Below are 23653 nucleotides of genomic sequence, written 5' to 3'. Positions count from 1 at the left end.
AACACCACGAAAAGATCCAATATTTAGTGGCATGGAAACACCTCCCTTCCTCGGAAAATGAGTGGGTTAATAAACACCACGTTAGAGCACCAAAGTTGCTCAAGAGATTTCATACAGAATATCCAAAGAAACCGGGTTAACATTTATGTTTTTTTCTCTTTTCTTCTTCCCGCAGATGGACCTATCCTTCTTTTGAAAGGAGAGCAGATTGTCAGAATCCATTGATATCACATTCATAAATGTATGGTTAAAATATTGTGCCTACCGGGATTCTGCCATACTGGTAGAAGGAGGGGGGATTGTTTATTCAGTCTATCTGTAGCTGCTTTCAAAGAACCTTTGATCTGGGGGAACAAAGGGGGGAAAGTGATCTGTCTGTTGGGGCTGTAGGAAGAAGGCAATCAACAAAGGAATGCATGAAGCTCCTTTCTTCCCATGGAAGGACCTGACAACCAAATTGATGGGATCCTAACCAAATGGAGTTTTGAGGGGAGTGGGTTGAACCGGGAATGCTTATATAGATTTGAAATGTGACTCAAGACCAGATCCTGTCTCATATCTCCACAACCAATCTTATCCTTAGTAATTTTTTTTCCTTTTGGACAACTCGGCTCCAAGAGTTCTTATTTCCTAAGATGTGAATTGGGGTGGGTCCTGACAATATTCATATTCTTAAATACTGCTTAATAGCAATAGCACTTAGACTTATATACTGCTTCACAGTGCTTTTCAGCCCTCTCTAAGTGGTTTATAGAGTCAGCATATTGCCTCCAACAATCTGGGTCCTCATTTTACCAACCTCAGAAGGATGGAAGGCTGAGTCAACTTTGAGCCAGTCAACTTTAAGCAGTGAGGAATGAAGTAGCCTGCAGTACTGCATTCTAACCACTGCACCACTTTGGCTCTTTCATCAACTGCTCTAATTTGTAGATTTCTTGGACATCAGATTTAGTTACACAGAATTTGCATAGCAAGTATATTTGCTATTTCTGATCTGAAAATTAGTTTATATTACAGTGTATGTAAATGATATGTCTTTTCATTTAATTAGTGAATGGAAAATGGACTTCCTGGTCTAGCTGGAGTGCCTGTACCATGTCTTGTGGAGGAGGTGCCCAACAGAGAACAAGAGATTGCTCAGACCCACCCCCAAAGAATGGTGGACTCAGATGTGAAGGGAATGATCTTCAGGTTGGCTTTTGCAACACTGACCTCTGCCCCAGTAAGTGCAATAGGACCAATTTGCTGTATACTGAAAAAGATTCCATCTTGAGGGAGACTAAAAAACTGGATTGGAATCTGGTCTAGGAGAACTATGTTACACTCCAAGTAGCGGGGGTATAGGAGCTATTTCAATATAGTTAATTCCAAATGTGTTTCCTTGTCTTCATTTAAAAATAGGCTGACAATAAACATACAATTGATACATTTTTATTGTTATTAATTCTTGTGCCTTTCAATGTAAAAAAAATACTGATTGGAAAAATGTCCTGTTCCCAAAGCACATGGAAACTGGGGCCCGTGGAGCAACTGGGGGACTTGCAGTCAAACATGTAATATGAGAAGATATCGGACGTGACAATCCTCATCCACTTAACAGAGGAAGAGCCTGTGTGGGAGCTGATACACAGACCCAGAGGTGTCGTGCCGAGCTATGTCCTGGTGAGTTAGATTGAGATAGACAGACAGACAGATAGGCAGGAAACTAGATGTCTGTAAAACACTGAAGTTGTTTCTAACAATAACACACCAGAACTGAGGACCTGTCTCAAGAAGACTCTGCACATTCATAGGAATAAATCAGCAGTTCTGATGGATTTGAAATCTGGTATCGGTGAAGGATCTACTGGTTGCTTCTTCTTTTGTACCAATCTACTGTACATATGACTGGAGTAGTTCTTGAGTACAGCTCTGCTCCCAGGTGAAATAACAGTCCAAAGAGGAACAGACCATACTCAATGAGTAGTCTTCAATGGTACAACATCCACATGGAGAGAAGTAAGCAGTGGGATACCACAAAGTTCTGTCTTAGGCTCAGTACTCTTCAATATCTTCATTAATGACTTAGATGAGGGAATAAAAGGGGATCTCATCAAATTTGCAGGTGACACTAAACTGGCAGGCATAGTCAACATCTCAGAAGACAAGCTCAGGATCCAAAAAAATATTGAACTTAAACAATGGGCCCTAACCAACAAAATGAATTTTAATGTGGAGAAAAGCAAAGTTTAAACATTTAGGCAGGAAAAATTAAAGGTATAAATACAGATTACGCAAGACCTGTCTCAAAAACAGTAACTGTGAGAGGGACCTTGGAGTCCTAGTGGACGATCACTTGAATATGAGCCAACAGGGTACAGCAGCAGCCAAAAAAGCTAATACAATCCTGGGCCGTATAAACAGAGGCATAGCATTAAGATCACGCAAAGTATTAGTACCGCTTTATAAAACCCTAGTAAGACCACACCTGGAATACTGCAGCCAGTTTTGGTCACCGTACTACAAAAAAGATGTTGAGACTTTGGAAAAAGTTCAGAGAAGAGCAACTCAGATGATCAAAGGCCTGGAGACTAAAACATATAAAGAACAGCTAGTCTAAAGAAAAAAAGAAACAGGGGTAACATGATAGCAATATTCCAGTATTTGAGGGGCTGCCACAAAGAAGAGGGGGTCAAACTATTCTCCAAAGCATCAGAGGGTAGGACAAGAAACAATAGTTAGAAACTGATTAAAGAGATAAGCAACCTGAAATTAAGGAGAAACTTCTTAACAGTGAGGGCAATTAACCAGTTGAACAGCTTTCCTTCAGAAATCATGGGCACTCCATCACTGGAGGTTTTTAAGAAGAAACTAGACAGTCCCTTGTCTGAAATGATATAGGTTCTCCTGCTTGAGCAGGGGGTTGGACTAGAAGACCTCCAAGGTCCCTTCCAGCTCTATTCTATTCTACTAGAGATTAAGGTGCTAAATCTCCTTTGCACTGACAACTTTGTTTTATAAGCATGGGGGCACTTTGCACTGCACATCCTAACTGAGGAATTAAGGGATGCATGAAATCAACTCACTTGTCCTTCTTTGGGGATGAATGAGTTCAATCCAATTTTTAGAGACTGACCTGCTGTATCTGCTGCTTAACTTGCAAACATCCAATATATATCTTCTTTATTACTATTTTACTACACAAAGTAGAATTTTAGTATAGTTCTGAAATAGATATTAAAGATTGTGAGCAGAGTTCCCTGAACTATATGTAGGTGAGGAATCTTCCATCCCATTCTTCAACTTCCTTCCCTTGCTCATTCTTGCTCTATCCTGCTATTTCAATCATAGATTCAATCTGATCTCCATTTATCTATCATCTAATTATTGATAACCCTTTCACACATGAAAATGGATGTAAACAGCATAGCAGTAATTATTCTGTTATCATATTGTATGGTATCATATGCATGGTATCATATAGTAATGCATTTGTCATTACCAAAAAAAACCCCAAACTTCTGAGAAGTATTAATGAAATATTGTTTTTTTTATTTTACTTCTGTACTGGTTTGCAGTGGATGGAAAATGGGGTCCATGACAGCCTTGGAGCACATGTTCAGCTTCTTGTGGTGCTGGGGAAAAGATCCGATCACGATTGTGCAACAATCCACCTGTCTCTAACAATGGACGTCCTTGTCCTGGAGATGAGGCTCAAATATCCAGGTGTAACATTCAGGCTTGTCCAGGTACCTGTGCATGTTTATGTCTCAAATGCTGGAGAGAAGGAGGAAGAGAAACACTTTATGTTATGGGCAACTCACAACTCATTATTGGTGCTACTCTCCAAATAAGAAGAAAGTATATTCCGAATCCTAATCTGACAATAATTTTTCATAAATAAAACTAGATATCAGAGTTTTCCTATATGAATTACTACTAAATTGACAGTAAACTATATTGTCATAATAGACATTTGCTTTAATGAGTCTTTACTCTTGGATTTAAATGCCATGAGGTGGAGAGGTTAATGTTTATTGGGATTGTAGCAGCTTTAAGAGGAAATGTAAAAGTTTCACTTAGGCAAATGATAATTTAAGATGGGTGCTATTGTCCAATCTTGTCTTTTATTGTAATGAAGGCTGATCCTATCTATTCGCTGAATGCATTCAACACGATTATAATCAGCAATGATACATGTTGAAATTTGTAATGTAAATCCTTCACTATTTAGGACTTTTAAGAGCTGGAGTATATTCTAAATGATGCAGAGCTGGTGTGATTGCATGTTTCCTTCCATTGTCTTTTTTTTCAGTGTTTTCAATAACAACAAAAAATCATCTTGCACATTAACACATATTGGAAGACGCCATGTTACTCTTTAAAATATAGAAAAGGAAGAAGAAATAAAGAGACACAGCATCAGCTGTACTTCTCTTGAACTTGATGTTCAAATGAGAACATAAAAGGGAATGGGAATAGCTAAGAAAAGTTCATACCTAAAAGATCCTTTACCTTAAGGGAAATATAGTAGAAAGAATTAAGTTTTATTAAGTTTGATAAGTTTTATCAAAACTGCCAAAATGTTTGAACCATTGGCACCTTAAGAATACTGAAAAATAGAAAAATAAATATTCATATAAGGCTGCCATGATGGGCAAAGCCAAACACAAGAGTTTTGTAGATAATGAATTAATGAACTGAATTAGCAAATACTGAGTGATTGCTCTTGGGGAAATTACAGGGTTATTTTCCTCTGACCCTATGGTTACAACATTTTCACCAACCAACCACTCAATACCTAATCTTGTTTTATGTGTGTTTCTGTGTAAAGAAACCTTATTTAATGTACCTAATTTTAGCACAAAAATGCAAAGAATGTGAATTAAACAGACAGCAAAAAGAACACTTGTTTATAGTACTAGAGCTGAAACAGGAAGACAGAGCATCATCTTGTTCAACCTCAGTTGGGAACATTTGGGTCAGTTGACTAAATTTGTTGCCACCCTGTGCATGTCTGTGAATGATTACAAAAACATTGTGATTTGCGGTTACAAATAAATTTTTAGCAAGGAGGTGAATTCACAAACATGGAATATGTGGATAATGAGGATCGAGTACACATTTCTTTCTCTTCTTCAGGATCAGTAAACACCCTCCCTCTCACACATGTTTTCAGCAAATACGACTGACTCATTAGATCATTCCTGTTCTGTGTAATATATCTCTTTCTGGGTTGCTCTTTTTTTTCTCCAAATGACTTCCACACAGAAATAGTTTCTATCTTGCCTCTTTCTTGGCATCTTTAATGGTTCCAATTCTTTTTTCTTCGGTTTTCAGCTTGCAGCAAAGCATACTGAAGAAGAAAGGAAAGGAAGATAGTTGCAGGCCCAAACTCTGATGTTTTCTAGCTGTCAAAGGCAGTGATATTTTAATCTTTTAATTGGCTAACCATTGTTACTTACTAGCAAATACAAGTAGTCCTTATTTAGCAACTGCATCATTTAAAGGCTGAAAAAGTAATTTTGTGACCAATGTACCTGTTAAGTTCTCAGTTCGGTGAGACATTAATGAGGCAGAATGGTGAAACAGTCACGTCTTTATTCAACACTATGGAAGGAGCCCCAAACGCTGCTCAGCTTCTATTTATCCAGGCTGCCGCTAGTCGGCAGCCAATGAGATTAAACAGTAACTTCCTGCCTTAAAATGCAAAGTAACAACTCCGGAGACAAGCTGTCTAGTGTTTAACCATAACGGCTGTTTACCGTTGCAAACACAGTTAACAAGCAACTTATATATAACATCCCTTACCCCTAGATGGTGCAAATCGTAAACAATGTACATAGTCCGTTAAATAAGTTGGTGGTTTTTGCTGTCGCTCTGAGCGTCTCAGAGGCGCTGGAAATTCCTGGTCTACCCGTTCGCCTGCCAGGCTGAGTAGACCAGGGGCTTGAGAAATGATTGCTTCAGATATCTTTGGCTGGCCTGTTCTGGTAGACCCAAGCCAAAGTCCATTTGTGGTACAGTTTGTATTGAGCTGGCAATTGGTGCTGGTTGCCAGTTCCACTCAATGGGAGCAGTCTGTGCTAGCAGGGTTGAATTGCTTGCTGATTGTTCCCCCTCTCCATGGCTGAGAGTCTCATCAGTAATTGCAGGCTCTGCAGACAGGGCATTGTCGAATTGCCCCTGGCATTGGCTATGAGATGAGTCTTTTGCCAGTGGTTGGTTCACTAGCCTCTGGCACAGCTGGTCAATGTGCCGCCGAATCATTCTGCCTTCTTCCAGGACCACTTCGTAGGAAAGTGGCCTTGACACCTTACCAACCACTGCTACCACGAACAGCTCCCCTGGATCGTAGTTCCGGGCCCAAACCCGATCACCAACTTGCAAGCATGGCAGTGCTTTTGCCTGTGCAGTGTCGGAGGCAACTCTGTCTGGATGCAGCAGATCCAGCTTAGTAATTAAGCGCCTACCCCATCTCAGTTCAGCTGGGCTTCTGCCTGTTGAAGTGCAGGGCATTGTGCATTGGCAAAGTAAGAAATCTGCTAGCCTGTGCTGCCAATCGCCAATTACGATCCTCTTTAAGGAGTCTTTGATTGTACAGACCATTCACTGTGCTTGACCATTCAAGGCGGGGTGAAAGGGGGCCTAAGTGGCATGCCTTATCAGGTTAGCTCTCAGGAAAGACTGGAATTCTGTAGCAGTAAACTAACTGAGCCCTGTTGTGTGAGACTAGCACGTCTGGTAGGCAGTGTGTTGCAAAGATCCTGTGAAGTTCCTGGATGGTCCTGGCAGTAGTCATATTTGGGACTGGTGTGACCATTTAGAGTGGCTATCCACCACCACTAGGAACAGTTGTCCCTGAAAATCCCGGCAAAATCAATGTGGATTCTTGACCACGGAGTGTGCGTGACTTCCCATTGGTGGACAGGGACTTGCAGCATTTCTGGCCTTGATTGCTGGCAGCTATGAACTTGAGCTTCAATATCTTTATCCAGCCCAGGTCACCAAAGAGTGCCTTCATCCGGACTATTCCCGCATGGCCCTCGTGCAGGGACTCTAAAACCTTGGGTCTCAAAGAGCTTGAGACTATGACCTGACTGCCCCAAAGGATGCACCCCTTATGTGCAGAAAACTCATCCTTCCTCATGTAAAAACTCTGGAAGTTTGGCCCCGGACATTTTTTAAGCCATCCTGTGTACACCTAGTTCAAAACGTGGCTAAGCATTTTGTCAGTGGCTGTTTCTTTCTTTCTTTTTTTTGAAATTTTTTATTAGTTTTTATAGGATTAAAAAGGAGGGTAGGGAAATGGGGGTTTGGGATAGGGTAGAGGAAGGGTTGGGGGTGAGGGTTGGGGTTTCCCCCAATAACATTCAAAATTTGGCAAACAGCATGTTGTCTGGGTAAATGTACATAAATCAAGATAATAAAGCTAACAATAACACTGATAGGTATAATAAATTATCAAAAACAATACTAAATTTTCAATGTATGATATCATTCTTTCTCAAATAAATTCAAAATTGCATATCACATTCCTTTCTCTCTAACTCGCTTATCTAGCCATTGATAAAATTTATTCCAAGTTCTGTAATAAACTAAATGTTCTTTCTCTTTAATTTCTAAAGTTAGTCTATCCATTTCTGCACAATCCAATATTTTCTTAATTAATACATCTTCAGTTGGTAGCTTTTCATTTTTCCAATATTGGGCATACATAATTCTCGCTGCTGTCAATACATGTAACATTAAGTATCTGCTCTCCTTGTCATAGTTAGGGCCTATCATTCCTAAGAGAAACAATTCTGGTTTAAATTCTATTTGTTTTTTAATCATCTTCTCTAACCATAAGTGTATCTTAAGCCAAAACCTTTTTGCTTTAGGACATGACCACCAGATATGGTAATAAGTACCTGGTCTTTGATTACATTTCCAACAAACATTTGAAATATTTTTAAACATTTTAGCTAGTCTCACTGGTGTCATGTGCCATCTATAAAACATTTTATACAAATTTTCTTTATATGATACCACTTTGGTTAATCTAATATTTCTATCCCATAGCTTTTCCCATTCTTCAAGCTCTATAGTATGTCCAACATTTTTGCCCATATTATCATTGTTTCTTTAACTTGTTCCTCCTCCATCTTTAAGTTAAGCAGTAATCTATAATCAGCTTTTCATCTGTTTTTAGCAATGTATGATCAAGTTCTGTCTGTTCCTTATAGAGTCCCGGTGTTTTCATGTCTTTTTCACATCTTGATTGAATTTGTAAATATGGCCACCATGATAGGTCAATACCTTATTGTTGTAAGTCTTGTCTAGATTTCAATCTTCCTTCATTGTCCAGTAAGTCTTTATATGTTACAAGTTTATCATAGTTAATTAAGTTTGGGTAAGCAAAGGCTTCCATTATTGAAAGCCATTCAGGTATCTTAGTATAATTTTTTTCTTTTATTTTTTCCCATTCTAAGAGAAGTGCATTTCTTATAGCATGGTTCTGAAAGTATCTATGCGCTTTATTCTTTCCATACCATAGAAAGGCATGCCAGCCAATCTGCAGGTCATGGCCCTCTAGGTATAGTAATCTAAGTGTTATCCATTCTTTAATCCACGTTAAAATAGCTGCTTGGTAATATAACTTCCAGTCTGAAAGTCCAAGTCCTCCCCTTTCTCTAACGTTCTGTAGCAATTTCACTTTAATTCGTGTTTTCTTCTCTTGCCAAACAAATTTCAATATTATAGTATTCAGTTCATCAAAAAAGGCTTTTTCTAATTTTACCGGAATGGTTTGAAATAAAAAGAGTATTTTCGGTAAGATATTCATTTTAACTGTAGCTATTCTCCCCAATATTGACAGTTGGAGATTTTTCCAGTTTTCTAAGTCCAGTTTTATTTGTTTTAATAGTTTTGTGTAGTTGTCCTCTTTCACTGTTATACATCTTGCTGTTAAATAAATTCCCAAGTATTTAACTTTTTTAACTATTTGAAGATTTGTTTTTATTGCAAGTTGCGTTTTCTGTTTTTCTGTTAAGTTCTTTGTCAAAACTTTAGTCTTTTCTCTATTTATTATCAGGCCTGCGACCTCACCATATTGTTCTATTATGGCCAACAATTTTGTGCTTGTTTCCAGAGGTTATTCCAGTATAAAGACCAAGTCATCCGCGAATGCCTGCAATTTATATTTTTCACCCTTTATCTTCAGTCCTTTGATCTCAGAATCTTGTCTAATATTTCTGTTCAATACTTCCAAGGTTAATATAAGTAACAATGGTGATAAAGAACATCCTTGTCTTGTGACCTTTTTAATATCAAAGTTTTCTGTGTAGTCTCCGTTTACAATTACTCTAGCAGTCGGTTTATCATGAATTGCATAAATTGCATTCATAAAGTTTTCCCCAAAATCCATTTCCAAAAGTTGCTGAAACATAAATTGCCAATTTAAGTTATCAAACGCCTTTTGCGCATCAAGAAATATCAAAGCCATCTGTTTGCCTGGATGGGCCTCATTATTTATTTATTTATTTATTTATTTATTTATTTATTTGTTTGTTTTTATAAACCGCCCTTCTCCCGAGGGACTCGGGGCGGTGTACAGAATAAGGTAGGCATACAGAATGAACAATAGTGAAAAAAACAATAGTAAAATACAAACTGGGACCCCAATTAGAGCTATCAGGCCAGGCCGGACTGCTGGAACAGGTAAGTTTTTAATTCGCGTCGGAAGGTGCGGAGGTCGGGGGCCATCCGGATTTCGGTTGGTAAGCTGTTCCAGAGGGCTGGCGCACCCACTGAGAATGCCCTCCCCCTGGGGGCCACCAGCCGACATTCCTTGAGCGGTGGCACCCTGAGGAGGCCCTCTCTGTGGGAGCGCACAGGACAGTGGGGTGCTGACATTGGCAGAAGGTGCTCCCGTAGGTAGTCCGGACCCATGCCATGTAGGGCTTTGTATGTCATTGTTAGCACCTTGAACTTCACACGGAAGGCAACTGGAAGCCAGTGCAGCGCACGGAGGAGTGGTGTGATATGGGAGTATCGGGAGGCTCCCAAGAGTGTCCGTGCCGCTGCACTTTGCACCAGTTGAAGCTTCCGAGTGGATCTCAAGGGCAGCCCCATGTAGAGAGCATTACAATAGTCTAGGCGAGAGGTCACAAGAGCATGGGTGACTGTACGTAAGGCATCCAGGTCCAGATAAGGCCGTAATTGGCGAACTAGTCGAACCCGGGAGAAGGCCCCCTTGGTCACAGCTCCTATGTGATCTTCCAGGGAGAGCTGCGAGTCAAGGAGGACACCCAGGTTGCGGGCCCTATCAACAGGGGGTAGTAACTTGTCTCCGATGTTAAGGGATGGGATGTTCTGAGTATCCTGGCTTGCCGGTACGTACAGCCATTCAGTCTTGTCCGGGTTCAGTTGAAGCCTGTTCCTCCCCATCCATTCCCGGACCGCTTTCAGGCAGCGGGACATCACGTCGAGGGCATCACTGATGTTGTTTGGAGTTGAGATGAAAAGCTGGGTGTCATCAGCATACTGATGGTACCCTACTCCAAAGCTGCGAATGATCTCGCCCAGCGGTTTCATGTAGATGTTGAACAGGAGAGGCGAGAGGACCGACCCCTGAGGGACTCCGCAAGCGAGAGGCCTCGGGGTCGACCTCTGTCCCCCTGCCAACACCGACTGCGAGCGACCCTGGAGAAAGGAGGAGAACCAACGCAGAACCGTGCCTCCCACTCCCAGTCCCCTGAGGCGTCGCAGTAAGATACCATGGTCGATGGTATCGAAAGCCACTGAGAGGTCTAATAAGACTAGGACAGAGGAATGGCCCCTGTCCCGGGCTCTCCAGAGATCATTTATCAGAGCGACCAATGCCGTCTCCGTGCTGTAGCCCGGCCTGAAGCCCGATTGGTACGGGTCTAGATAAACTGCTTCATCCAGGATCTGAGGGAGTTGGTGCGCCACCACGCTCTCAACAACCTTCGCAAGGAAGCGAAGATTGGAGACTGGACGAAAGTTATTCAATGAGGATGGGTCCAAGGTGGGCTTCTTGAGGAGAGGTCTCACCACCGCCTCCTTCAAGGCGGTGGGGAAGTGACCCTCACTCAGAGAAGCGGAGATGACCGCCAGGAACCAGCCTCGTGTCCCCTCTCGAGCTGCATATGCCAGCCAGGAAGGGCACGGGTCCAGTAAGCATGTGGAGGAGCTCAACCTCCTCATAATCCTGTCCACTTCCTTAGGAGTCACAGGATCAAATTCCTCCCAGATGACGTCGACAAGACTGTCCATGCCTTGTTCTTCCAGCTCAGCCCAGTTGGAGTCCAGGCCGGTTCGGATCCGAGCAATTTTATCCAGCAGATATTGACCGAATTCCTCGGCTCGACCCTGCAAGGGTTCCTCCCTCACCTCTTGGTTCAGTAGGGAGCGAGTCACCCTGAACAAGGCAGCCGGGCGATTATCTGCGGACGCGATGAGGGTGGAAAAGTAGTTGGATTTTGCCACCCTTATCGCAGCGAGATAAGACCTGGTGAGGATTCTTAATCGCAATCGGTCGGATTCGGATCGACTGGATCTCCAACGGCTCTCTAGGCCCCGTCTCCGACGCTTCATCTCCCGGACCTCCGCGGTGAACCATGGGGCTCGCTGGGATCTGCGCCGGGTCAGAGGCCGCAAGGGTACAACTCGGTCCAGAGCCTCCGTGGCTGCCTTTTCCCAGGCTTCCACTAAGGCATCCGCCGAGCTGTGAGCAGGGAGTGCATGTGCGTCCCCAAGCGCTGCCTGGAACCTATCAGGATCCATTAGGTGCCTAGGGCGGTACCATCTGGTTGGCACCGCGTACCCACGGCGGGGGGTGGCAAAGGGGAAGTCTAGCCGCACGAGGTGATGATCGGTCCATGACAGGGGCATAACAGTCGTGGCACCCCCACCGATATCATCGTGCCACCGTCCAGACAAGAACACCAAGTCTGGGGTGTGGCCTCTCTCATGAGTCGGTCCAGAAATTATTTGCGACAGGTCCATGGCCGCCATGGAAGCCATGAACTCCCGAGCCAGATCGGACGATCCTCCCAGGGACAGTAGGTTAAAGTCGCCCAAGACCATGAGTCTTGGGAATTCAACCACCAACCCTGAGAGGACATCGAGTAGCTCGGGCAGGGCTGCCGCTGCACGATTAGGTGGTAGGTATGCCAGCAGCAGGCCCAACTGCGCCCCCGGGCCGTATCTCAGTAGGAGAGACTCACACCCGACCATCTGAGGGACGGTGATCTCTCGCGGGCTAAGGGATTCCCTGATGATAACTGCCACTCCCCCGCCCCTCCCATGGGTCCGAGGCTGGTGCAGCACCTGGAAACCTGGCGGGCAGAGGTCAACCAGAGGGACACCACCCTCTTGGCCCAGCCAGGTTTCCGTGATGCAAGCCAGGTCCACGTGCTCGCTCTCCACTAGGTCACGAACAAGGTGTGCCTTGTTAGCTACGGACCTGGCATTCAGGTAGACCAGCCTTAGCATAGGAGGCTGCACACCTTCGCTCCCGGGTCCTCCGGGGAAGTACAGAGGGTCGGAGCGTCTCACCGCTTGTACAGAGCGGAGATGACACTCCCGGTGACGATACGGCCCTCTGTTTGTGCACCTTCTGCCGTTCCCCACCATCCTGGGAATAGGATGTTCGTCAGTACGCCATTGGTTATTGTCGGCGACTGGTCCTCGTTTCTCACCATCGCGAATGGTCGTAGGCCTGGCCTGCGTTATGGTACCCGGAAGGCCTGCCTTCCCCGAGCAGCCATACTCTTTTCCCGCCCCCCTCCCTAACCCGACAAGAAACTTAACAAGAAACTTAACCAGGGGCCTCTTGTTGGTCTTGTGATGGAGGCCCCTGACCCTGCCTGGCCATCTCTCAGAGGCCCAATGGTCGGGCCCGTCATCGAGGTTTGATGTATTGAAGGCAGGACGAACCCAGGAGAGGGGGGAACTCCTGAGGGCGAGTAGATCTATGCAAGAATATTGAAGACGCATAGGGAGCATTGGGGAGCATTGGGAAGGCGGTCCCCTGGGTGGAGCATTAGAAGGAGGGTCTAGTCGGGTAGGTGGGTATCTGGACCGTCACCCAGTCACTGCCACTTGGTTGGGTGAACCCCAGAAGCAGGCCACTCCCCATCCTCTCACGATGGGTTGTGATTCTGCTTCTGGGGGTGGTCCAGGACCCACTCTGGGTGAAGCATACCCCATAGAGCTCTCACCTCTATGGGGCTGCAGGTGTAGGACAGGCCACTCTGCCACCGTGGCTTGCACCCAGGCCCATCATGTCCTGTGGGGCGAGGGAGGGCAGGGGGGTTCGGAGCTGGTGGAGGCCAGATGTTGATGGCCTCGGTGGTCTAGTCGCCGTCATCTCCAATGGTCAGCTGCGTCCTGGCGTCTTTAGGGGTGTTGATCGGCACGGAGATACCGTCGGCACCTAGGGTGCGGGCCGGGAACGCCACGCCGCATCTAGTGGTGCTGCCGTCGAGGGGTTTTCGGTGAGTTGGTTGACCGGGGCCTGGAGAAGTTTAGCGCCGCTGTCAAAGGCCCCTCGGTGGTGGTCGATCGGGTCCGCATAGCTGGTCTGCGGCATCTCCTTGATCCCAGGGAGATGCCGCCGTTGTTCAGGAGCAGGCCAGGAGGTCGAAGCAGGGCAACGATTCCGGTCCTGCTCAGGGCGGTTGCTGCGGCTGTCTCTTCCGCCGCCTAGCTGATCCATTAGATCCGCGGGGTCTTTCCTGATCATCCCTGGCGCCGCTGTTGCCCAGGGAGGCATAATAGGGAGCCGAGGGTGGAGGGACCGGCCCCACTCCGGATGGCTGTAGCAGTTGCAGCGGCTCGGGGGCGGGTTAGAGGCGCCCCATCGCCACTGCCTCCGCCGGTGTTCGGGCCCGTGGGGAGATGACAGGCTAGGGCCCCGCGGGGTACTCGCCGTCGCCGCTGCCGACGATGCCGCCGCCTCCGCTACCCAGCTGGTCCGCAGCGCCTCCGTTGGTCGCTTGGGGACACCGCTGGAGTCGAACAGGTGGGGGGGTTGGGGCAGGGCAGAGATGTTGCCGCCGTCGCCCGGGAGCCGGTCAGGGGGCTGGGGCAGAGCAGAGCCTCCGGCCCCCCCTGGATGGCTGCGATGGTTGTCATGGTCCAGGGGCGGGCTTGGAGAGGCCCTGCCGCCACCGACACCGTCGCTGCCGGTTCCCTGAATAGGCGACCAGACTGGGAAAGAAGAGTCGTCGCCGCCGCCGCTGTCATCCTCGCCTCCGCCGCACAGCTGATCCGCGGAGACACCGCCGCTGCCCGGGAGCCGATCAGGGGGCCGGGGCAGAGCAGAGCCTCCGGCCCCTCCTGGATGCGTGCCCAGGGCCAGGGGGCGGGCCTGGGGAAGCCCTGCCGCCACTGCCATCGTGGCTGCCGGCTCCCAGACTAGGCGACCGAACTGGAGCTGGGGAGTCGTCGCCATCGCCGCTGTAGTCGCCGCTGTAGTCCTCGCAGCCGGCGCCTCCGCCGCACAGCTGATCCTCGGAGACGCCGCTGCCGCCCGGGAGCCGATCAGGAGCCGATCAGGGGGCCGGGGCAGAGCAGAGCCTCCGGCCCCTCCTGGATGCCTGCCAAGGGCCAGGGGGCGGGCCTGGGGAAGCCCTGCCGCCACTGCCATCGTGGCTGCCGGCTCCCAGACTAGGCGACCAAACTGGAGCTGGGGAGTCGTCGCCATCGCCGCTGTAGGCGCCGCTGTAGTCCTCGCAGCCGGCGCCTCCGCCGCACAGCTGATCCGCGGAGACGCCGCTGCCGCCCGGGAGCCGATCAGGAGCCGATCAGGGGGCCAGGGCAGAGCAGAGCCTCCGGCCCCTCCTGGATGCCTGCCAAGGGCCAGGGGGCGGGCCTGGGGAAGCCCTGCCGCCACTGCCATCGTGGCTGCCGGCTCCCCGAATAGGCGACCAAGCTGGAGCTTGGGAGTCGTCGCCATCGCCGCTGTAGGCGCCTCCGCCGCACAGCTGATCCGCGGAGACGCCGCCCCTGCCCGGCAGCATGAACAGAGGTAGAGGCAGGGCAGAGGCGCTGGCCCCCGTTTATAACGGTTGCCAACGGCCCAGGTGGCGAGGTGGAGATGTCCTGGCACCCCTGCAGCTGTTTCGGGAGGCAGCGGGCGGTACCATTGCCCAGCTCATCTGCCCGAATTTCTGGCCCCACCCCAGGGGTCCGCTGACATCCCTGGGGGGCTCCTGGGGGGACGCCTTACCGTTGGGGGCTATGGAGCTCTCCCCAGCGCGTCCGCCATCTTTGGAGCCGGGGAAAAAAAATAAATAAATAATACTCTAGAACGTCCAAGATTGTTATTAAATTGTTTTTTATCTGTCTTTTAGGCAGAAAGCTATTTTGATCCGTGTGTATAAATTCAATCAAAAATTTCTTAATTCTTTCCGCCATTATCGAGGCAAAAATTTTATAGTCTACATTTAGCAATGAAATTGGTCTATAATTTTTTATTTTAATTTAATTTAATAATATTTCTATACCGCCCTTCTCCCGAAGGACTCAGGGCGGTGAACAGGGCAAGAATAAAAATACAGATTACAAAAGTTAAAACAAGATTAAATAAATGCCCACATACTAAAATACATCTTAAAAACCTAATAAAATAACAATAACAAACCCCCCCAATCCCCTCATCAGGCCAGGCCAGCTTGTTCAAAAAAGTATGTTTTTAGCTCGCGGCGAAAGGAGCGGAGGTCGGGCGCCATCCGAAGCTCAACCGGTAGCTGATTCCATAGCTCCGGGGTGCCCACAGAGAAGGATCTCCCCCTGGGGGCCACCAGTCGACATTCTCTGACCGGTGGCACCCTGAGGAGGCCCTCTCTGTGGGAACGCACAGGGCGGAGGGAAGTCGATGCCGGCAGCAGGTGTTCCCTCAGGTACTCTGGACCCCTGCCATGTAGGGCTTTGAATACCATTACTAGTACCTTGAATCTCACCCGGAAGGCAACTGGCAACCAATGCAGCTCACGGAGCAAAGGTGTAACGTGGGAGTATCGGGAGACTCCCAACACAACTCTCGCGGCTGCATTCTGTACCAGTTGGAGCTTCCGGGTGGTCCTCAAGGGCAGCCCCATGTAGAGAGCGTTCCAGTAGTCTAGTCGAGAGGTCACAAGCGCATGAGTGACCGTGCATAGATCATCCCGGCTTAGATAGGGCCGCAACTGGCACACCAGGCGAACCTGGGTGAAAGCCCCCCTAGTCACAGCTCCTATATGGTCTTCCAGGGTGAGCCGTGAATCTAGGAGGACTCCCAAGTTGCGAGCCCTATCTACGGGGGGTAATAGTTCACCCCCATAGCGAGAGGTGGAATGTCCGAATAAACCCGGGATGAAGGTATGCAAAGCCACTCAGTCTTGTCGGGGTTCAGTTGAAGTCTGTTCCTCCCCATCCAGACCCGAACCGCCTCCAGGCAACGGGACATCACGTTGAGGGCATCACTGGGGTGGTTTGGGGTCGAAAGGAAAAGCTGGGTATCATCAGCATACTGATGATACCCAACTCCAAAACCACGAATGATCTCACCCAGCGGTTTCATATAGATGTTGAACAGGAGAGGCGAGAGGACCGACCCCTGAGGAACTCCACAAATGAGAGACCTCGCGGTCGACCTCTGCCCTCCTGCCAACACCGACTGCGAACGTCCCTGGAGATAGGAGGAGAACCACTGTAAAACCGTGCCTCCCACTCCCAATCCCCTGAGACGCCGCAGCAAGATACCATGGTCGATGGTATCGAAAGCCGCTGAGAGGTCTAATAGGACCAGAACAGAGGAATGCCCCCTGTCCCGAGCCCTCCAGAGATCATTCACCAGCGCGACCAATGCCGTCTCCGTGCTGTGCCCGGGCCTGAAACCCGATTGGTACGGGTCTAGATAATCCGCTTCATCCAGGACCAGAGGGAGCTGATGTGCCACCACACTCTCAACAACCTTCGCAAGAAAGCGAAGGTTGGAGACAGGACGAAAGTTGTTCAATACAGCTGGGTCCAAGGCAGGCTTCTTGAGGAGAGGCCTCACCACCGCCTCTTTCAAGACGGCGGGGAAGCTGCCCTCGCTCAAAGAAGCCGATATAACTGCCTGGAACCAGCTGCGTGTCCTCTCCCGGGCTGCATAGACCAGCCAGGAAGGGCACGGGTCCAATAAACATGTGGTGGTGCTCAGCCTCCCCATGATCCTGTCCACTTCCTCCGGAGTCACAGAATCAAACTCCTCCCAGGTGATATCGACAAGACCGCCCGCATCCTGCTCGACAGACTCTGCCCAGTCAGAGTCCAGACCGGTCCGAATCCGAGCGATTTTGTCCGACAGATGCTGGTTAAACTCCTCGGCACGACCCTGCAAGGGTTCCTCCCTCACCTCCTGGTTCAGGAGGGAGCGAGTCACCCTAAACAGGGCGGCCGGGCGATTATCTGTGGACGCGATAAGGGTGGCGAAGTGGTTAGACCTCGCCTCCCTTATTGCAGCGAGATAGGACCTAGTATAGGTTCTTAGTCGCAATCGGTCGGATTCGGATCAGCTGGATCTCCAACCGCTCTCTAGGCCCCGTCTCCGACGCTTCATCTCCCGGAGCTCCGCGGAGAACCATGGAGCTCGATGGGATCTGCACCGGGTCAGGGGCCGCAGGGGTACAACTCGGTCAAGAGCCTCAGTGGCTGCCCTTTCCCAGGCTTCCACTAAGGTGTCTGCCGAGCTGTGAGCAAGGGAGGCAGGTGGGGACCCCAGCGCCGCCTGGAACCTCTGGGGATCCATTAAGCGTCTGGGGTGGTACCATTTAATTGGTTCCACACACCCACTGCGGGGGGTGGCAAAATGGAAGACCAGCCGCAGGAGATGATGATCGGTCCATGACAGGGGCATAACAATTGGGGAGCCCCCACCAAGATCATCTAACCACCGTCCAGATAAGAAAACTAAGTCAAGAGTGTAGCCTCCCTCATGAGTCGGTCCCGAAATTACTTGCGTCAGGTCCATGGCCGTCATGGAAGCCATGAACTCCCAAGCCAACTCAGATGATCCTCCCAGCGATGGTAGATTGAAGTCCCCCAAAACTATAAGTTTCGGGAACTCAATCACCAAGCCAGAGAGGACATCGAGAAGCTCAGGCAGGGCTGCTGCTATGTAACTAGGCGAAAGGTACACCAGCAGCAAGCCCAACTGCGCACCAGGGCCGCATCTCAAAAAGAGAGACTCACACCCAACTATCTGGGGAACGGTGGCCTCCCGCGGACACAAGGTCTCCCTCATGACAACAGCCACACCCCTACCCTGAGCCCGAGGCCGGTGTAGCACCCGGAAACCTGGTGGGCAAAGGTCAACCAGAGGAATCCCTCCCTCTGGGCCCAACCAAGTCTCCGTGATGCAAGCCAGGTCCGCCTGCTCGCCCTCGACAAATCACGGACGAGAGGAGCTTTATTAGCGACAGACCTGGCATTGAAGTACACCAGCCGGAGCTCAGGAGGCTGCACATCCTCACTCCCAGAGCCTCGGGGCGGAGCCAGAGGGTCGGAGTGCCCCACCGCTTTTAAGCAGCGGATAGGCCTTCCCTGAGGACGATACGGCCCTCTGCTCCTGCACCTGCTGCCATTCCCTAACGTCGTGGGAATAGGTATTCCCACGACCAGCCCTGGAGCCCCCGGAGGCAACCGACCCCCGCTCCGACCCCCCGCGAGCTACCTTGGCACTGGCCTGAACAGAGGTTGTTGGACTGCCCCCCTTGTCCAAACAACCAAAAAGAGTACCCTCCCCCCTCCCTAGCCCCCTAAAAAATTTAGAAAGAAAACTAATCAGGGGCCTCCTATTGGGTTTCCGTCAAAGGCCCCTACCCGTGCCCAGCCATCTCTCGGGGTCCCATTAGATGGGCCCTTCCTCGAGATCATAAGCGGCTAGAAAGGCGGGTCGCACCCAGGAAGGGGGAGCACCCCTGAGGGCGAGCAAGTCCGTGCAAGAATATTTAAGGAAAGGCATAAGGAGTAGTCCAAGTAGAAGGCAGTCCATAGTTGATGATCAGTCAGTAAGGAGGATCTAACAGAGGGTAAATAGGTGTCCCAGACCTCCGCCCAGCTGCTGCCACTCAGCTGGGTAAACCCCCCCCCCCGAGCAGGCCGACCACCGTCCTCTCACGACGGCTGCCGAGCCAATTCCCGGGGGGGGAGGTGGTGGTCTGAAACAACCACTCCGGATATGGCATGCCTCCTAGAGCTCTCACCTCTAGGGGCAGCAGATGTAAGTTCAAGCCACCCTCTCACGGTGGCTAATACCCAGGATCCTCTGAGTCCTTTGGGGATGATGTGTAAAAGGCAAGCCATCATAGTTATCATAGTCTGGTCAGCTAACGGCAAGGTCCCCCGCTGCTCCGCCATTCCAGAAGGATGTACCTGACCACAACTCCATGGGCCCTCAGTTCTATAGTCATTGGGGCCTTCCAGAGTGTGATCTATAGAGTCTGATTCCCCCACGTCTACTGGTTTCTCCGGAGCCCCCTCAAAGTCCAGCAGCACCAACCAGATCCCAACAGGTGCGATGGGGAGCATAGATCTTCCAGGATCCTCCGGACTAACCAGGATCCACTGGGCTCCACTGGGCTCCACTGGGGTTAACCGGCTAACCCAGGAGCTTTCGGGGCCACCAGGAACAATGGGGATGCCAGGCCATCTGGAGCATGAGGAACAGACAGAGGAGAAGGCAGGTCGGCCAGCACCCCCGCCGAGCCATCGGGGCCGCTGCCGTTGCCGGAGCGCCGCTACAGATGCCACCGCCGCCATCACCGCTACCAACAGGGCGCCGCCAAGCCACAAGCGATCCAGGAGAGGCCATCGCCGCCGCGGATGGAAAACGGGCCGAAAAGGCCCAGGCGGCCGCGGGACAAACGGCCCGAGCAAAGCCGGCCAGACCGCAACAGTCGCTGACGAAGTGGCCCAGAACGGCATCGCCATTGAAATGGGCCGAAGCGCCGTCATCGACAAAGTCAGGAGCAGAGCCAGGCCGGTCGAAGAAACGGCCCAAAGCAACCCGCAAATGCCTCCCTCGAAGCCAGCAACAGTCGGGAGCCATCCAAAGACGCCAGCTCCGTCGCCGCCGAAAAACACCGCCGCCGGCTGCCGAAAGCGCCAAACGCTGCTGAAAGAAGCTCAGAGGCCGCCGACGCAGCGGAGAAACGCCGCGAATATCCAGCCCGGCTAGTAGCAGGCCAGCAGCCCAGCGGAACGCCGACCAGGTTAGTAGGCAGCAAAAAGCTTTTATCCAGCTGCCTAAATCGCTGCCGAAGCACTTCACCCCAACCCAGAGGGTATAAAACACCCCTGAGGGGCTCCTAGGACGCCTCTCTCTTTAGACTTACAGAGCTCAGCCTAACATGACCGCCTGCACGTCCGCCATTTTTGGCTACTTGGATTCAGTTATATGTGTCAAATCTTCTTTGGGTATTAAGGTGATATTAGCTTCAGACCATGTTTTTGGTATTTTGGTTTTCAGGAGAGTTTCATTACAAAGTTCTTTGAGGATCGGAGTAAGCACGTCTTGTAATGCAGTATAGTATTCTGCAGGTAATCTGTCTGGCCCCGGAGTCTTGTCCTTTTTTGCCTTTTTATAGCTTCTGTAGTCTCCATCATTGTTATTGGTTCATTTAATATATTTCAGATATTCTGAGGAATTTTCGGTAGTTTTGCTTTTATTAAATACTGCTCTATTTTTTCCTTAGAAATTTCCTTTGCTTTATAAAGTGTCTCATAATATTCTTTCACAATTTTTCTCATTGCATCGTTTTGAAACTGTGTTTCTCCTTTTGTATCTTGAAGTTTCTTTATTATTTTCTTTTCTTTTTCCTTTCTTAATCTATATGCTAACCATCTTCCCGGCTTGTTAGTGTTTTCAAAAAAGTTCTGTTTGACCTGTTTAATCTGTTGAGCCATTAATTCCATCTCAGCTAAGTTTAATTTGTGCTTTATTATTTCCATTGGTTTCTTGAGTATTACTTTATCTGGATCTATTTGTAATTCTAATTCTAGTTTTCTAAGTTCTTCCCTCAGCTTTAATTGTAGTTGTTTCTTTTCTTTGTTCTTCTTAGTCGTATAAGTTATGGCCAGGCCTCTAAAATATGCTTTGGCAGTGTCCCAAACATTTTGAAGTGATGTTTCTTCCTTCTTGTTTATTTTAAAGAAAAATTCCATTTCCTTTATTGCTAGTTGCAGGAATTCTTTGTACTTCATTATCGATGTATTTAGAGACCATCTAGGTTTCTTCTTAATTCCTTTCTATATCATTTTTATTGGATTGTGGTCTGCCCAGTCATTGGTTTCAATTTCCACCTCTTGGATCATCAGTTTCAAGTCCAACGATATCCATATCATGTCAATTCTTGACCATGATTTGTGTCTGCTTGAGTAAAATGTATATTGTAGTTTCTCTGGGTTTTTCTCTCACCATATATCTAAGATACTACATTCTTCTATCATTTTTGAAAACACTTTAGGTAGTAAATTTCTTCCTTTCCATCCTTTTTTAGCACTTTTATAGTCCAAAGTTCCATCCACTATTGCATTAAAGTCTCCCATTATGCAAAAGTTTTGGTAGTTTAAGTCTAATATTTCCTTATATAATTCAAGATAAAATTGTTCTTGTTTGTCATTAGGTGCATATATTCCAATCATTAATATCTGCTTTTGGTCCATCATGATTTCAACCATTAAAATTCTCCCATCATCTGCATAAATTTGTTTAGGCATCATCTTTTCTTTGATATAAAAAGCTACTCCTCTTCTCTTTTGAGATGATGCTGCAAAGTAAAGTTTGCCGATTTTTGGTTGTTCTAAAATTTTGATATGTTGCCTCTTAATATGGGTTTCTTGAAGACAAATTATAAGACAAAGTATAAAAATTTTCCTCCTTTTGGAGGAGGAGTTTATTGATAAAATCCCAATTTCCTCCATCTTTTTCAATTATATCTAGGTCTTAATCTTCTAGTCAATCTTATCTGTCTCTGATCTCTTGGTCTTGCGCCCTCTTCTGGATAAGAGTATGTAGTTTTAGTTTCTTTGGTTTCTTCTCTTACTCTTTGATCGGTCTCACTTTCCACTTGCGCTTCATCTTGTTTCTTGGGTTCCGAGTCATCTCTCTCTAGAAAGGCTCTGTGGCTATCAAAGAACTCCAATGCTTTAAGTGGTGTATCCAGTCTGTATCTTTTCATATCCCAGTAGATTAAAATCCCTTCTGGAATCAACCATCTGAAGTTCACTCCTTTTTCAACAAGTTTCTTAGTTAAAAAGTGGTAGTCTCTTCGATCCTCTCTTATCCTTCTAGGGATTTGCTTGAGAACCACAATTTCTTTTTCTTTGTATTTCAGTGGTTCATCTCTCACTTTTCTCAGGATCTCATCTCTTGTAGCTCTTTTTAAAAATCTGACATGCACTTCTCTGGGCACCTTATTTCTTCTAGCATAGTTGGAGTTAACACGATATACCTGGTCTATTTCCCCTGCCATTTGTGACTTCCCAAATCTGAGTGCATCTGCCAGCAACTCTGTCATAGGTTCTAAAGGATCCTCTTCCTTATCTTCCTGTATATTTTGAAATCTTAAAAAGTATGATGCTTGCTCCATTTCTATAACAGCCAAAGAGTCTTCCAGTTCTCCATTAATTTGCATCAGTTTTTGTTTTTCATCTTTCAGGTCTTCCAGTTTCTGGTCCACCTCCGTTGACTTGTGTTCCATTTTTTGGATTCTTTGTTGATTTTCTGCAATTGCCTTTTTGAATTCTTCCATTTGGGAGTCTATATTAATAATTGTTTGATTCATTTTGTCTAAATCACTGTTCAACTCTTCATGATTTTTAGTTGCTGTAGCAAACTGGGCAGCGTTAGCATCCTGGATTGCTTGGAAAATTGCTTGGGTGTCCTTCTGTTGGGTATCGGTCTTCTCCTGTTGTAACATTGTAGTAATTGGTTTGTGGTAGACTGGGCTTGCAGAGGTTGAAGCAGGGGCAGAAGAGCCTTTTTTTCCAAGTTTCGATAAGTTAGAAGTACTCATCTTTGTCTTCAAGTCGTATGGTGTCTTTGCCCAATAGACAGATTTTGTAATCCAATAAACTCCTAATGGTTAGGAGAGGAGAACCATCAAAATAGTAAAATAGTAAAAATAGTAAAAATATATGAAAATCCACAAAAATAATGATCCCCCCCTCCAAAAAAATGGAAGGGGAGCAAAAAAAAAGAAAGAAAAGAAAAAAAGAAAAGAAAAGAAAAGAAAAAGCAAAAAAAGAAAAGAAAAAGCAAAAAAAGAGGCACCCAGCAAAAGTAAAAGGAGCAAAATAGGAGGTATCTGGAAAAATAGTAGGGGGAAAAAAGTTACCCCAAAAAGCATAAAAGTGAGAAAAGGAAAAGGAAAAAGGAAAAAAAAGAAAAAAAGATGGAAAAGGCACACAAAAGAGTACAGGGAAAAAATAGAAGACAAAAAAAAAACAAAAAATAAAGCTGAAAAAATGGTAAAAGTAGGTACTAAGGATGAGTAAAATGTAGTAAACTGAGTAAAATTGTCAAAATTGTAATCCAGGAAATTATATTCAAAAAACCAATAATAAGAATTCCAAGCTTCTCTATATTTATAATCCAAGGGAGTCCAATTTGTTTAGGCAATAATCTATCTTGAGA

At 47.4% G+C, this 23653-nt stretch overlaps 1 protein-coding gene across 1 annotated transcript in view; it reads left to right on the top strand.

Annotated features, from left to right (window-relative positions):
- The window catches only part of HMCN1 (hemicentin 1), a gene marked incomplete at its 3' end in the record, with an annotated part of 484864 nt that overhangs the window by 398521 nt on the left and 62690 nt on the right, over positions 1–23653 (top strand). Inside the window, 7 exon segments of the mRNA XM_081325521.1 lie at positions 176–210; positions 391–397; positions 1052–1222; positions 1503–1575; positions 1577–1662; positions 3558–3577; positions 3581–3728. Coding sequence (XP_081181647.1) covers positions 176–210; positions 391–397; positions 1052–1222; positions 1503–1575; positions 1577–1662; positions 3558–3577; positions 3581–3728 — 540 coding nt within the window.

This window comes from Vipera berus, assembly GCF_964194415.1.
Source record: "Vipera berus genome assembly, chromosome: 3".
Classification (NCBI taxonomy): domain Eukaryota; kingdom Metazoa; phylum Chordata; class Lepidosauria; order Squamata; family Viperidae; genus Vipera; species Vipera berus.
The sequence above is the reverse complement of the archived record's forward strand: the minus strand, read 5'-3'. Positions and strand labels throughout refer to the sequence as shown.